Genomic DNA, 16,106 nt, shown 5'->3' on the forward strand with positions numbered 1-16,106 from the left:
TGTGCTCTGTGATTCAGATTTTATGGTGGTTGTGATGGGAAGCCATTTAAGAGTTTTAAGCAGGGAAGCAATGCAGTAAGACTTACAGTTTAGAACTAGATTATCCAATATGGTAGCCATTAGCCATGGGGGGCTCTTTACATTTAGATTCCTTAAAATTAAATACAATGAAAAATTCAGTCTTTCCATCTCATTGGTCACATTTCAAGTACGTTATTCAGAGAGACTAGTGGCTACCATAGTAGTGCTATATAACATTTTCATCATCAGAGAAAGTTCTGTTGGACAGCCAAACTTTAGAAAGCTCACCATGACAGCTGTGAGGGGAACGCAGAGGAGAGGGCCAAGAGCAGAGGTCATGATCCACGGTTGTACAGTGGAGTTGGAGACAAGTGGGCAGACTAGGGATGTGGAGTCAACAAGACTTACAGATCAGTTGGATGTGGGTGGTGAGGACAGGTGTGAAATCAAAGCAACTTCTTAGGTTTTTTTCTGGACAACCAGGAGGTCCCTTTCTAGATACAGAAGCTTGGGCAAGCATGGATTCTATGGGCGATGGTCCTGGGAAACAGTCGTTCAATTCTGTATGTGTTTCATTTGGGATTTCCCCAAAAGATGTTAAATTGGAGATGTTTCTGGGGTTCAGGATAGTGTTCTGAGGTGGAATGTGAATGTGGGAGTCATCAGTGAATAGATGATGTTGGAAAAGTGTCCATGACATCAAAAGGTAAGAACCCAATATCTTTTTTTTTTTTTTTTTAAGATTTTATTGATTTATTTGTGAGAAAGAGAGGCAGAGAGAGACAGTATGAGCTAAGGGGAGGGTTGGGGGCAAAGGGAGAAGCAGGCTCCCCACTGAGCAGAGAGCCCAACACAAGGCTCTATCCCAGGACCCTGAGATCATGACCTGAGCTGAAGGCAGACACTTAACAGACTGAGCCACCCTGAGGTGCCCCAGAACCCAAGGTCTTGATGCAAATGTGGTTTGAGGACTGATTTCTAATATATTCCAGTGTTCAGGAGCAGGAAGATGAGGGGATGACGACAGATAGAAGGGGCATCCAGGCAGGTAGGATGGGACCAGGCCTAGTTGGGCCCTAGAATATAGAAGAGACCATGGATCAAAGAGGAAGGCTGGGGTTGCATGGGCAGGGTGGACCACTGACCCAGGAGCTGCAGGGAAAGCCAATGACATGGGAGAGAACAGGGCTGCTATACAAGGCCTTGGAAAGCACAGGGGGCATGGGGTCCAGGCCACAGTGGAGGGGTGGTGGCCTTGAAGAGGAGGGAGGGTGGGCTCACAGGGTGATGGATGAATTGGTGGTAGGACCAGGCTCTTGCTCTGCCCCCACCTGTGTGCCTGGAGAACTGCTGCTTACGCACAGATTTTATTGATGGGGTCCCTCTGGAGCCACTTCTTCCGCTTCCTCTGACCACGTTGTCCATTATGCCCTCTGTGTTGTTACCATCCATCTCACTGCTTGACTCCTTTGACCATTGTTCCCCATCCTTTGCTGATAAATTCATGCCTCTCGCTATTGAGTGTCTGCTGTGTGCCTGGCTCCACACTTGGCACTGGGATGCAGTCCTGAAAGAAACAGCTGTGGCCTCTGCCCTGGGTGGCACTGTGGTCAATTACGGAGTGATGGGCAGCCCACAGCTAAACCCTCAACCCAATGTGTAATCTCGATGAAGCAGCCATGAAGAGAATGGAGAGGGTGTGAGGGTGGAGCATAAGGGAGGAACCCCACTGAGATAGGGGCATAAGGGAAGGCCTGTCTGAGGGGTGATGGCTGAAGATGAGCAGACACACACACAAATCCCAACTGTGGGGGCCTCCCCTCGGGAGTGTGATTGCCCGGCTTAAATATTTATGCCCTAGACAATGAGCAAAGAACCTGTCAGGACCCAGCCTGGGGTGGACACAAGAAAAGCAGGACCACTACCCTGGAGATAGCCCAGCACCACACTCTCCTCCCCTTGGCAAATATGCCCAAGGCTGCAGTCAGCTCCCCTCAGACAGGCTGTGGTGGGGTCCCCAGCTGGCTCGGGGTGAAGTGGGACTGGCTTTTTGGAGCAGACAGACCCTGGTGAGAACCCTGGCTATGGTGCTCACTGATTGAATGACTCTGGGCAGTGGAGCCTCTCAGAGCCTCAGTTTCCTCATCTGTAAAATGGGGATACTAGTACTGCCCTCCCAGGTTATAAGATATGAGCAAATTAAACTACAGAGCACTTAGAACCCTGGGAACAGGGACAAGCATCGATGCCCCTTCCCTGGTCTTCCTTATCTTCCACCCATGGGAGCATCCAGGATTTCACCAGCTAGCACCCACTGTCACCTGGGTGTAAGTGTGCTCATAAAATGTACATGGAGGACGTTCAAGAGATGAGTCTTCTCTGCTTGGGGAGGGCTGGGGATTCTAGGAAAATGTCATGCCAGCCCTCACCTAAAGGCTGCCACCTATTAGGTTCTTACCTGGCCCTTTTCCAGATATACCCATTTAGTCCTTGTAACAGCTCTGAGGAGACCAAGGCACAAAGAATTAAGTAGGATTTGAACCCAGGCAGCCTGGCACCAGGTCCCTGCTTTCCCCCTGTGTCTCCTGTCCCCTTGTTGCTTTTCCCTGCCAGCATCTTGGTCACATGAGCTATGACCGCTTGTGTCTATTCCCTCCAGGTCAGGCCACCCCTGCCCTTGTCCCTTTGCATGGTGTGGAGCTGCCACCCTCCCCTGTCCTTGGCTTATGCCTCCTGGGAGCTCTCAGTCATGGGGTGCTCAGCAAGAGAACCAGCAGTGACAGTGTGCCCTCGAGATGGGTGAGGTTAGTAGCTGGCCCCTGCCCCTTTATCTCCTAGTATCAGGCTCACACTTGCCCCACAGCCTCCTTATCTGTCCATCAGGAAGTCAGCCAGCAGTCAGACATTCAAGGTCGCATGTTCTAAGCTGCACTGGCTGCCCGCAGTAGTCCAAACTCCCCACTGAATCACCCAGCCTCCAGGAGGAGGGCAGGATGGGCTCGAGTCTGGGGACTGGCTCCATCTATATGTTTCTAAAATCTACAGAGACACTGACGTAGGTTCCTAAGTCACAGGCTCTAAAAGCATCGTCTTTTTCTTTCTTCAGCCCAGCGTGTGCTGGCATGAGTCAGCCACCTGTGATGGATTCCTTGTGGAGAGGGAGTGGGTCACTGAGTCACAGCCTCGCAGGGAGGCAGCGGGTGGCAGATGTGCGGGAGCCAGCCTCCTTGACTCACTTGACTCTGGGAGTGTGAGGACCAGGCTCCAAACCCCATTCTGAACTCTGCCCACTGGAGGCCCTATGTCACTGCATGGAAAAATTCCAAAGGACACATGCCTGACGCTATTGGTTTCTTACTTCCGGAGGTGATAGACAACGGGGCCTGTAGTCCTCACTTTATGGTGTGATTTATTTTTTTAAGATTTTATTTATCTATTTATGAGAGACACAGAGAAAGGCAGAGGGAGAAGCAGACTCTTTCTGCGGGGAGCCTGAAGCGAGACTCGATCCCAGGACCCCAGGATCACAACCCAAGCCAAAGGCAGATGCTCAAATCACTGAGCCACTTAGGCATCCCCTTATTATGTGAATTTTTTATAATATAAATGTGTTTAGTTATTTAAGGAAAAATGAAGTTAAAAAATATTTTTAAGATACAGTGGGCTTGGGTGCCTGGGGGACTCAGTGGTTGAATGTCTACTTTTGGTTCAGGGTGTGATCCTGGAGTCCTGGGATCGAGTCCCACATCAGATTCCTCACAAGGAGCCTGCTTCTCCCTCTGCCTGTGTCTCTGCCTCTCTCTGTCTGTCGTGAATAAATAAATAAAAATATTTTAAAAAAGAAAAAAAGATGCAGTGGGCTTTACCCCATGTCCTGTCCGTGTACATGCTGTTCTCTGTTCCAGAAGGGTCCTTGTTCTGATGACAAACATATTCATCCTAGGAACACAACCTAATAACAGCTGCCATTGGCTTTGCACTCCTTGCCTCCTTTAATCTTCCCAGTAACCCTTTGTGGTTAGCATCTCCATTTTGCCAATGGGAAAATGGGTATAGAGAGGTTACTGACCTTGCCCAAGGCACCCCAGCTGGGAGGTGGGGCTGGGCTGAAGTATTAGGCCCCTGAAGCCCACATCACAGACTCCATTCCAGCCTCACCTACGATCTGAGGTCAGGCCATGCCCTTTCAGCCTGGTACCTTCCCAGGTCGGTCCACAAAGCTCAGGTCCTAGTGAAGACAGAAGGATTTCTATAAGAAGCCCACAACTTTGTATTTGAAACAGGCATGCTTACAAAATAAGCCAACTTTGATGGCCTGCTGCTAAGCCAGAAACTATAAGCTGTATTCCTTCCTCTAATATAGTTTACTAAACCTTCATTGAACTGGAATAAAATAAACTCTGTGTTTTTCAGCATGGCATTCAGGGCCTTTGCTGAACATCCCCATCTCTCTCTAATGTCTGTTTGTTTCCTGCTGCTATCACCCTCTGTGAGCTGTTCTTTTATTTGGGGTTTGATAATACAGACTCTTCTGGTTCTTTAAACATGCCCACAAACTGGGCTGGGCAGTTTCTGACCTCTGTGCTTATTCATGCTCTTCCATCTGGCTAGATACCTTTCCCCCTGTTCCCAAGTAATGCAGACTTATCTTCAGAGCCTTAGTACAAGAGGGTTCTTTCTGCTGAGAAGCCCCCTCTGGACACTCCCAACTGAGCTGGGGGGCCCTCCCTGTGGCCCCCACAGTCTATACATTCCTCTGGCCCAGTGGGGTCATGCAGTCTCATATTCTGTTGCAAGTCTGTGTCACAACAGGCTAGAGGCCCATCCAGGGCCAGGCTCTGGTTTGGGCCATCTTCCCAAACCCAGCACATCCCAAGGGATGGCTGCATGTGGCTGTCAACCCAGGGCTGCTGTGGTAAAGGGTGGAAGGGAGTATCACGTCCTGCTTCAGTATGCCGAGTCTGAAGTCCAAACAGCCATGAGTTCAAACCACAGCCCTTGACGTGTTCCTTAGCAAGTGTTTTCACTGCTCTGAGCTTCAATTTTCTTTTCCATAAAGTGGAAATTACCAGATGTCAAAATCAAAAATGCTATTTTAAGAATTAGGGCCATTCATCGCGTGTTCATTCATCCAGGACATACTTTGTGGGCCTCTGCCAGGGTCTGGGGAGTGCAGATCAAATCAGATCCAACTCCCCACCAGCATGGAGCCAACCTTCTCCAGTGAGGAAACAGAAGAGAACAAGATGAAGATCAGGTGGCAGGTGCTGCCAAGTGCTGTAGCAGACCAAGGGGCTTGGGGAAGGGAGGTTGGGAGGCTCCCTGAGCAGAGGCCTGTGGGAAACCAGGGAGAGAGAGCCACATCAAGAAGGGTTCCAAGAAGGGGTCACAGGCACACAGGACCGAGGTGGGAACCCTGTAGCGCCATTCCTGGTGCCACAGGGAGGCTGGTATGGCCAGAGGGAGTGAGCGTAGGAGTGACACTATCAGATGTAGGGTTCAGAAGGGCCCCCGGCTGCTGTTGAGGGAAGGCTTGGGAGTGCCAAGGGTAGGAGCTGGGAGCCCAGTGGGGAGGCTGCCCCCACTGTCCAGGCCAGGGCGGCAGTGGGGGCCTGAGAAGGCCGGGTGCAAGGCATTGTGAGCGTGGAGCTGACAGCCTTTCCTGGTAGGCAGGAGGTCAGGTGTGAGAGAAAGACGAGGCATCAAGATGATACCTAGGGGAAAAAAAAGAAGAAAAAAAAAAAAAAGATGATACCTAGGGTTTGGCCTGAGCAGCTGGTAGAGAAGGGGCCTTTTGGTACAACGGAGATGTCCCAGCAGAATTCAGGGAGGTCCTTGTCGCAGGGTATCAGTACCTCTCCTGGGCTGCACCCTGCCAGGGCCCCAAGGCCCAGGGAGGAAAGAAGGCCATCATAGTTCTGCCTTCAAGGGTCCCCTGGTCTGGGGTGGTGGGGCAAATTTGGGTGAGTAGCAGAGTTGATTCGGATTTAGAGAAGGTTCAGTTGGTCTGTGGGCCTAATGGTTCAACCCACCATGGGGTCAATAGCCAGGAAGTTGCTGGTGGGCAGCTGCCATTTCAAGCCCTGGCCTGTGCCAGGTGCCCAGCTGGGTGCTTTGCATGTATTCTCTCACGTCATCATCCCAATGGCCCCCTCAGATAGCTTCTGTTACTGCCCCCATTCTACAGACGAGGAACCTGAGGCTCAGAGAAGGGCAGTAGCTCCTCCAAAGTCCCATGGCTTGGACCACACTGGGAGCCAGATCAGATATGTTCGACTCCAGGGTGAAGACCTGCACCCCACCCTCTGGGGCAGCCAATGAGACTACTCCTGAAACTTACATCTCTCCCCCAGGTCCCAGGCAATTTCCACGTGTCTACACACAGTGCTACAGCCCAGCCACAGAACCCGGACATGACCCATGTCATCCACAAGCTCTCCTTTGGGGACACACTGCAGGTGAGCAGGGTACACACAGGTGGCATGGCTGGGGGTGGGTGTACAGGGACTGTGTCTCCTGGAGCCTTCTGTCCTCTCTGGGCACAAAGATGACGTCTCAAGGGGTGAGGAAAAAGAATAGAACTAGATAAAGGTCAGGTGGTCTTTATCTAGACCTGAATCTCTGAGTCTCTGCTGTGTCAACCAGCTCCTCCATATTATCCTTCCTGAGCATGGGCCTACAGTTTTATTGACAGAACCAGTGCCCTAGGAACCTTGGGCTGAGACTTGAAGCCTGGGGAAAGGGATGCACTTCCCATGAACCAACACTAAGTGCTAGTGTTTTCTCCATGCCGACGTGGCCTTATGAGGTCTGAGGGGGTGCTGTGTGTTTCCCGGTCATGGAGCTGGGCCCACAGGAGCCACTTGTCTCGGGTCCCCCAGCAGATCTATCTGATGCCAGTGTGCAGCCTGTGCCCTTCTACAGCCCTTTTGGCCTCCAGCCCAGTGCCACGTCCACTCAGTAGAGGTCCCATGGTGATGGAAGCCCCTGAAAATCCTTGGTTAGGATGAAGAGAGCCATCTCCAGCGGGTCCAGCCCAGCAGCTTCCTGCATGGCAGCAGTGAAGGGAAACTAAACACAGACCACCTGATCTCCACCAGCTGCAGGCAGGTGGGGGGCTTGGATGTTCCCTCTTCCCCACTGCTCGCTGACTCTGGTCCAGAAGGTAGATTCTGGAATTGAGGCTCAGAGTGGGGAGGTGTCTGCTCCAGCTACAGCACTGGGATCGGGACCCCGGGTCCTGCACCCAAGCCATCCTTGATGAGAATCCTGTTTCCTGGTTAAAGGTATTGGAGGGTAGATTCCCTCCAGGGATTGTGGTGTGCACCAGGGGCACACACACCATTACGCCACGTATGTGCACATACATCTACTCAGACTCACACACACACTCAAAAGTATGCCCTGACATACATGTGCTCATATGTATACCCTAAAATCCATCCCTAAACGCACACACCAAACACACACGCACAGACTCTTGCACAGAGTACCGCCCAGAGACATGCACAGATTCACTCATGTTAGAACATCTCATATACACATGCATGCCACACTGCCCCACGCAATGGACCTGCCAAGCACCGTTCTTTATACTCATGACCTCCTCTCACTCTCTTAGCAGCCCAAGAAGCGGATACTTTCTTTATTTTCTCCATTTTACAGGAGAGGAAGTTGAGGCCCGGGGAGGGTATACAGTCTGTTGCAGAGCATGAGTTAGAACCCAGAGTCTGGCTTTGAGCCTCTCTGCTGGTACTGCCTCCCCTGTGCACCCTCCTGAGGGTATTCTGCCTGTCAGGCACGTGTACACTCACACCCCCACTCTCCACTCCACGTCGCTTGTGCTTCTTTCCCCGTTGGCACCTTGTGCCCAGCCTCAGGGGCCAGTCACCACCTTTCCAGTCCCTTTGGAGGCCACAGAGATTTTCCTCTCGGAGACAGCGCTTGGGAATAGAGAAGGCCCAGGCTCCCTGGGGGCCATGAGCCAGACTCCCTGCCTTCATGCTCAGTGAAGCACAGCCTGCCCTGCTATAGACTCCCTTCACACAGGGTTCACATCCACATGGTGCCATCTCTCCATTCAGGGGATTGTCTTGTGGAGGTTCCCCAGCCTGCCTTTCTGGATTCCAGTCCTGGCTCTACCACTTACTAGTTGTGTGACCTTGAACAAATTATTTATTCCCTCTGAGCCTCAGTTATCTCATCTGTCAAATGGGGACGGTAATAGTATCTGCCCCACAGGATTGTGGCGAAGGTAAAATGAATTAATGCACATAAAGCCCTTACAACAGTGCCAAGCACAGAGTCAGTGGTCAATGAAATGAGCTAGTACCACTGTTGTTGCCATCTGCACCCTAACTCTGCACCAAGCTCTATAAGACAAAGCATGCTGCCAGCCTTTGACGGGTTTATGCACCCATGGAGAAGACAGAATGTGGGGTGGTGACCACCCCCAGTGGGACAGGAGTTAACAAACCACAGGGGGTTTGCCCACACACAGGTGGTGGGTGGCAAGCCCTCCGTATACTAAGCGTTGGGCAGTGCCCTAGCTGTCTGTAGACCCACCAGCTCAGCAAATCCTCACCACAGCCCTGGGAAAAAAGTCAGTGTGAACTCCAGTGTGCACACGGCAAAATTGACACATAGAGTCCTGAGTTCCGGGTTGCTCAGCTCTGCACAGCCAGAATTCAAACCCAGTCTTTGGCATGCCACACTCCTTCCTTGTGGGAACTCTGGATGCTGGAAGTCTGCTCCTTCTTACCTAGAGAGCCGTGTTACAGGTGTCCTCTTGTGTAATCCTCACAAAGACTCCCATACGGTTGCTGGATGGCATTTGTTCTTCTTGCTGAGGAAACCGGGTCAGTGGGATTCAGTAACTTGCCCAAGGTCACACAGCTTATAAGAAACCAGGTATGTCTGGCCCCAGGTCTTCTATTACTGTGCCTTATACAGTCATGGATTCATCAGACCCTCTTGAAATTTCTGCTCCATGCCACATCCTGGGGCTAAATGATGGGTAAACAATAAAGAGTTCTTCCTTCCTTCCTTCCTTCCTTCCTTCCTTCCTTCCTTCCTTCTTTCCTTCCTTCCCTCCCTCCCTCCCTCCCTCCTTCCCTCCCTCCTTTTTTCTTTCTTTCTTTCTTTCTTTCTTTCTTTCTTTCTTTCTTTCTTTCTTTCTTTCTTAAGATTTTATTTATTTATTCATGAGAGAAACAGAGAGAAAGAGAGAGAGAGAGGGAGAGGCAGAGACACAACCAGAGGGAGGCTTCATGCAGGGAGCCCGTCGTGGGACTCGATCCCGGGACTCCAGGATCAGGCCCTGGGCTAAAGGCGGCGCTAAACCACTGAGCCACCCAGGCTACCCCAAGTTCTTGCTTTCAAAAGAAGAGATCGGATAACTACACATAATAATATAGGACAAGGAGGGTTAAGGACAAGAGAGGCATAGGGTTCTGGGCAGTGATATGGAAGCAGGGATAGGGTTCCTCCCAGCCTGGGAAGTCAGGGAGGGCTTCCCAGAAGAGGTTACCTCTCAGGTGACATGTAAGCCAGCTCCTGAAGGGTGAGAAGGATTTGACCATGCTCACAGGGAAGGCTCTTGGGCAATGGGCATCTCACACATCTTCTATTCTATGACACACCCAGCTGGTCATTTTCATGTAAAAGACCCTCAAGGTTACTTTTAGAAAAAATGGGTAGCAGATGTCCGTGTCCTCAGAACGATGTTCTATAACAAGGCATGGGAAGTGACTGCTCCTCAGAGTTGGAGAGGTTGCCGAAGTGTCCCGAAAGGGGAACAGGGAGCTGAGTTTTATGTGGGGCGGGAGACCCGTGTTAGATTCAGGCAGGTGGGGCTGACTGGGGCAGGTTGGTGTGGAAGGTGGGCCATGAGGCCAGCATGGAGGTGAGAGGAGAGCTGCAGCCAAGGCCAGGGGAGGCAGAGCTCCGACTGAGGCAGGGTAGCAGGGAGAAGGGAAAGGGACAGACCACGGTAGCAAAGGGGACAGTCTTATGTTGCTATGTGCCACTGGCAGAACAAGACAGAGACAGCCTTCGCTTGGTCATGGTTATGAGGGAAATGAGATTTTCTTTAAGTGAAAAAAAAAAAAAAAACAGTTCATGTATCCATCATCCATGCAGCAAATATTTATTGAGCACCTGTTACGCACATTATGTGCCTTGTGCACATTGCTGAGGACAAGCGTGGTCCTTGCCCATGTGGAACATACAGTCTAGAGGGGAAAACAGAAGTTAATCAGATAATGACACAAGTGAATGTGAGAGAAAACCATTACACATGACTATGGGAGGGAGCATTCTAGCTCTTGTCTCCGTAGCACCATCCTGTTGGGTTCAGATTGTCATTCCCTAAGCAATGGACAAACTTTCCTTTTCTTTGGGCTTGTTAAGAGTGTGAAGCTCTGCTAAGTGCACAATAAACATCAGCCACCTGCGACCGGGATCAAGGATCAGGTCGCCCACTGCTTCCCACTACTCCTGAAGTGGCCCTTTCTCCAGAAGTCTGTCCCCCTCCTCCTAACTCCAGAAGTCTGTCCTACCTCCCCCACCTTCCTCTGGGGCCACATAGGCCTCTGGTTATTCCTCAGGCTCTGGGCTCATGCTTCACAGGTGCTGCTTGCCTGATTGACTTCCCACTTTCCTACAGATCTCGGTGTGTCGCTTCTTCCAGGAAGCCCTCCAGGGTGACAGCTTGGTAGCCCCTGTTAACCATGCCTATGGTGGCATGCCCCATGTACCAGGCATGCCTTGCCCTGCTTTAGATTTCCTGTAACTGACATGGTTTCCCCTCATCCTCAGAGAAGTGGTAGGATGCGGCCTTCAGCCTATTCCACAGCAGGCCCTGCCAGGGGCACACAGTGGGGCCAGTTGCCATGAGGAGAGGGCTCTTCACAGCTCCTGTATGTTCTCTGCAGCAGATACAGTGGGAGACCAGCAGCCCTGAGTCCTTCGAAGGCTGTAGGGGATCTCAGGAGGCGTGTGCTGGGACCCACACCCACCCTTACTTGTATTTCCAAAGTGGCTTAATTGAAAGGAGCTCAGCCTTGAGATCAGATACCTGAATTTGGAGTTCAGCTCAACCGTTTATCAGCTGTGTGACTCTGGACAAGCTTCAGTGCTTCTCCAAGCCTTGGTGTACTCTTCTTTAAAATGGGCTCAACAGTACATCATCGGGGGCATTAAATGAGATGACTAGAAGTATACAGGCTAGAGTGGCATATTACAGGGCCCCAAGATGGGAAACCTGCTAGTGCCAACCGTGTGCCAGGCCCCAGCTATGTGTGTACCTTGCTCCCTGCAACTTCTCTATGAGGTAGGCCATGCTGGGTCAGGTCCCTGCACCAGGCTGCACTTGGCCATCCCATAGCAGCCAGGGCCAGGCCTGGAGGAGGCGGCAGCCTGGGATCAGTCCCCTCACTGTGCTTCTCCACAGGTCCAGAATGTCCACGGAGCTTTCAACGCTCTCGGAGGAGCAGATAGACTCACCTCCAACCGTATGTATCCCATATCCCAACTGGGAACAAGGAAAGGGGAAGACGGGAATGTCTATCGAACACTCACTATTATAAGCCCAGGTGTGAATGCTCCATTCCCACAGCTGGCCTGTGAGGAAGGTGGAATCAGCCCTGTCTTACAGAGAGAGAGAAGTGGCTCGTGTTGCACCCCCACCCCCGCCCCAGGGAAAGTACGTGACTGCTCCAAGCACCTCGTAAGAGCTCAGGGAATATCAGCTACTATCATCATTATTGCTATCATTACTGCCTCATAATTGTTTTTAGTTGAGATAATCACCTAAGATACCACAGGGAGCCCTGGCGGGACCAGAATTCATTGTGGCTCCAGTGGCACTGTGAGAACAGGGCTGGGGGTGGCCCTGTCAGGTCTGCCCACCTGGGCTGCTGCCCACCCAACTCCACATTCTCCTGCTGGAGCCCCTTCCACCCATGAACGCCTCCTCCCTGAGTCCTCTACCTGCTGGGCTCTGTGACACCTTGGCCCCACTAAAGTGTCGCACACTGACACACCTTTGCACACACCTGGTGCCTGATCTAATGAATTTTTGCACACACACACACACGTGTGCACACACATGGGGCCTTGGACATGTTCGCAGAACAGGTCCAGGAGGCCCATCTGCTTAAATGGATTCACCGCTGGATCCTGCAGGACAGGTGACCTTGACTTTCCTTATATCCTCACCTGAGCTCACCTTTTTAACCACAAGGCTTTTCTTGTTTCTTAAAATGCATTCTGCTCTCCGCTGGTCAGAAATTCAAGCAAAAGAAAACGTCTCTCTCCATGACCGATCCCCGACTCTCAACAAGTCACATTTGTCATTTCTCCGCATCCCCATGAACCCTTGTCTATCAGCAGAAGTCATTGTCTCAAAGCCAGTAGACAGCAGTTTACCTCCTGATTTTTGTCCTGGACATCTTTACATGACCACAGTTTTTGTACCTTGTTTCCAGTGGTGCCAGAGGCATAGCCGCCCATCTAACAGCTCTGCCATGCTTTATTAAGGCATTGTCTTCTCATGGAAAATGTCTGTTTCTAGTTTTTTACTATCACAGCAATGCTTGTGATATTTATGGTATTTGCTTTACATTATCCCCTGGCTTTACTCCTGTGTGCATGCCCATTGGTGCCGCCTCCAGCAGTGGAGGAGCATGTAGCAGTGCCTCTTCATTTTCATGCAAATGTCTGATTCTTTTTTCTTTGTTTTTTTTTTTTTAAGATTTTATTTATTTATTTATTTGAGAGAGGGAGAGAGCACAGAGGGATAGTGAGAGAGACAGAAGCAGACTCCCTGCTGAGCAGAGAGCCCAACACGGGTCCTGATCAGTCTTGATCCCAGGACCCTGAGATCACAACCCGAGCCGAAGGCAGACACTTGACTAACTGAGCCACCCAGGCATCCCAGCAAGCATCTGATTTAACAGAGGCAGATCCTTCCAATGTTGGTGTAGTTGGTGTGGTTCTGTGGAAGGGCAGCATGTCACCCCAAGGCGGCCATCCACCTGAGCCAGCAGGTAGCAGAGACTCTTCAGCTACCTGATACTGACATAGAACCGAGCTAGGAAGGACCCAGAGTGTGTCCACCAGTAGAGAGTATGGGCAGAAAATCCTGCCTGCCCAGGCTGGCTTCTGCAGAAAGAAAAATGCATTAGATCAGACACAGGCAGCCAGGGGTAGGGCCGGCTTGCATTCCCTCAGCTCTCCAAGCTTGGTCTCCCCAGTGGGCCTTTTCTGCTCCCAGACCTTCCCACTGAGGGCTGCTTCTTGTCATGTTGGTCTCAGCTCAAATGCCACCACCTTGGAGAGGCCCGAGCTGGCCCTTATTAAAGTAACGCCCACTTCTAGTCAACTATTTTTCCTTAGCCCAGACCAGTCTCTGAACATACTGAGGAGTGATACTGAATGTTTTAGCTGTGGTGATGATGGCATTGTGCTTGTTGTGTTTTGTTCTTTAAGAGTCTTTATCTCTAAAATATTTGTGGATGAATCAATGTGACGTCTGGGATTTGCTTGAAGATAAAATGGGTAGGGCGAATGATGGGGTATGGATGAAGCAAAAGAAGCAAAATTGACTGTGTGTTGTTAATTGTTAAAACTGGGGAATAGGATGCCAGAGGGGTTCTTTATATGATTCCTCATTTTTGTGTGTGTTTGAATTTTTCCACAATGAGATGCTAGCAGAGAAGGGGGCTGTGAGCACAAAAAAGTACATGGGCCTACCTGGATCAGGTCAGGGCCAGCAGCCCCTAGGAGGGGTCCACCTACAAGGAATCCACGTGGGTGGAATTAGAATGTGCAGTGTCTCTCTAGTGGGCATTTGGCAAATTGTATCAAAGGCCTTAAAAGTGGTCATTGCCTTTGAGTCATCATTTCTACTCATAGGAGAGTAAGCTAAGGAAATAATTAAGAGAGTATGCAAAAATTGCAGAAAATAATGTTCATTAGGTCATTGTTTATGACAGTGAAAATGAGGAGCAGCCTAGCCATGGGGCTTGGTTGGGTGCATTTACGTGGCTGCGCTATGAGATACATGCAGATGTGTCCGAACTTCGCTGGCATTCAGGCAGCAATATTAACTGAGCACCTACTGTATGCCAGGCACAGTGCTAGGGTATATTGCAGCAAATAAAACAGAGTGGAGCTTATTACTTTCTGTGTCTTGTGCTGGTATCTGTGGTGTGTAGTTCTTAGAAAAGGGTAGCAGCCCGGGTGACTCAGCAGTTTAGCACCGCCTTCAGCCCAGGCCTGATCCTGGAGACCCAAGGTCAGGTCCCACGTCGGGCTCCCTGAATGGAGCCTGCTTCTCCCTCTGCCTGTGTCTCTGCCTCTCTCCGTCTCTCATGAATGAATAAATAAAATCTTTAAAAAAGGGGGGAGCGGGGTACAGCATGATTTAATTTTAGGAAAGCATAAATATAAGCCTAGCAGTTTATACACAAGAATGTAAATCCATGGGTTTTTGTGGATGGTGGATTTGTGGGTGTTTTTTATTTATTTTTTCTCTTTATGATAATCCCTATTTCTTTATGATCTCTTTATGATCATCCCTACAGATTTTAACAGAACTATTACAGGTCTGATTTTCATAAGGCTTTCACTCTTTCATTCCCTCAAGTTTTTAACCTGGGGCAATGGGCATTTGGAGCACTGTATCTCAAGTATGATCTTTGGGCCCCTGGTTTACAATGCAGATTGTGAGCCACTCCAGAGCCATTGAGCAGGACTGAGGCCCAAGTGCCTGCCTTTTAAATCCTGAGGTACTCTCCTGCTCCTGACACCTGAGGACCACTGTGGGCTTAAGCAGAGGGATGTTGGGGTCTTCATGGGCTTATCTCTGAGCCTTTTCTGAGGTTTTCAGAGGGAGGCAGATCTCAAGACAGTTCAGGAAGCACCACCCTTTCCTTACCACGATGCAGCATTAGCAGGAATTCTGTATCCTCTAACCTCTTACAGCAAGTGAGTCCAAGGACTCAGAACTGATTGAGCCAGTAGACCAGGATTGGAACACAAAAGACTAAATTTCTGTGTGGTTTCAGCTCCATGACCCCTGACCTGACATTCTAGAAGACAATAGCTGAGGGGTCCTTGAGCTTCTCTTAGCATCCCAGAAGCGTGATCCAAGGGAATTCAGACCTTTCCTGGGTGATATTTGGCAGCTTTGGGCCAGCATCCTGTCAAATTAGTGTTTGATTCCACTTACCTCATGCTTATCAGAAGCTGATTCATCTGTTCTTCCATTCATGCCTCTGACCAGCCATCCCCCCATCCGTTCATTCATTCAGGAAGCACTTGCTACTGTCCACTCTGTGCCAGGCCTATCCAGGGTTCTGGGACAAGAGATGAGTAAGGCTCTGTCCCTGCCCTCCACAGCCTCCTGCCATCCAGCAGTGGTGGGTAAGAGTTACAGTGGAATAGGATAGGGCCAAGTGGAGGGAAAATGGATCTCCCATTAATTGAAAATGGGGAAAGAAATCAATCAGTTCTTCATAAATGCAACTTTTCTGGTTTGTGGGCTCTTTTAATATATAGAGTTTGTTTTTTTTTTTTTTTTTTAAGTAATCTCTACACCCAACACAGGGCTTGAACTTAAAACCCTGAGATCAAGAATCACATGCTCACCAACTGAACCAGTTAGGCACCCCATCATGGGCTCTTTCTTTTAAAAACTTAAACCCAACTTGCTTCAAAAGCAACAATTTTCATACAGGACCTGGGGTATAAGTGAAATGTGATCTTTATGAAAACCTGCCCTCTTCCTTTCCCAGAGGCTAAAACGGCTAATGGTTTCTTGGGTATCTTTCCAGCAAATTCTATATATTCTTGCATATAGAGAGTGAGTCTTCCCTGCCCCCAGACATGGAAACATGGTATTCACTCCGTTCTGTAACTTGGTTCTTTTCACTTTACAATACCTCTTGGACAATGGCTTCTCCCAGGACCCCTTCTTCAATGTTTGCCCTGTTGATGGCCATTTGAGTAATTTCCAGAATTTTAATTATCCGTTATGGTACAGGAATAAAGATCCTGATAAGATGGAGTCTCTCAATTCC

At 50.0% G+C, this 16,106-nt stretch overlaps 1 protein-coding gene across 8 annotated transcripts in view; it reads left to right on the plus strand.

The window, feature by feature from the left end:
• ERGIC1 (endoplasmic reticulum-golgi intermediate compartment 1) overlaps positions 1 to 16,106 on the plus strand; it is a 103,678-nt gene that overhangs the window by 70,876 nt on the left and 16,696 nt on the right. For all 8 annotated transcript variants that reach the window (XM_041747404.1, XM_041747397.1, XM_041747398.1 and 5 more), the window contains 2 exons: positions 6,375 to 6,479; positions 11,474 to 11,534. In XM_041747404.1, the coding sequence (XP_041603338.1) occupies positions 6,375 to 6,479; positions 11,474 to 11,534 (166 nt within the window). The remainder of the gene's footprint in view (positions 1 to 6,374; positions 6,480 to 11,473; positions 11,535 to 16,106) is intronic.

This window comes from Vulpes lagopus, chromosome 3, assembly GCF_018345385.1.
Source record: "Vulpes lagopus strain Blue_001 chromosome 3, ASM1834538v1, whole genome shotgun sequence".
NCBI lineage: Eukaryota > Metazoa > Chordata > Mammalia > Carnivora > Canidae > Vulpes > Vulpes lagopus.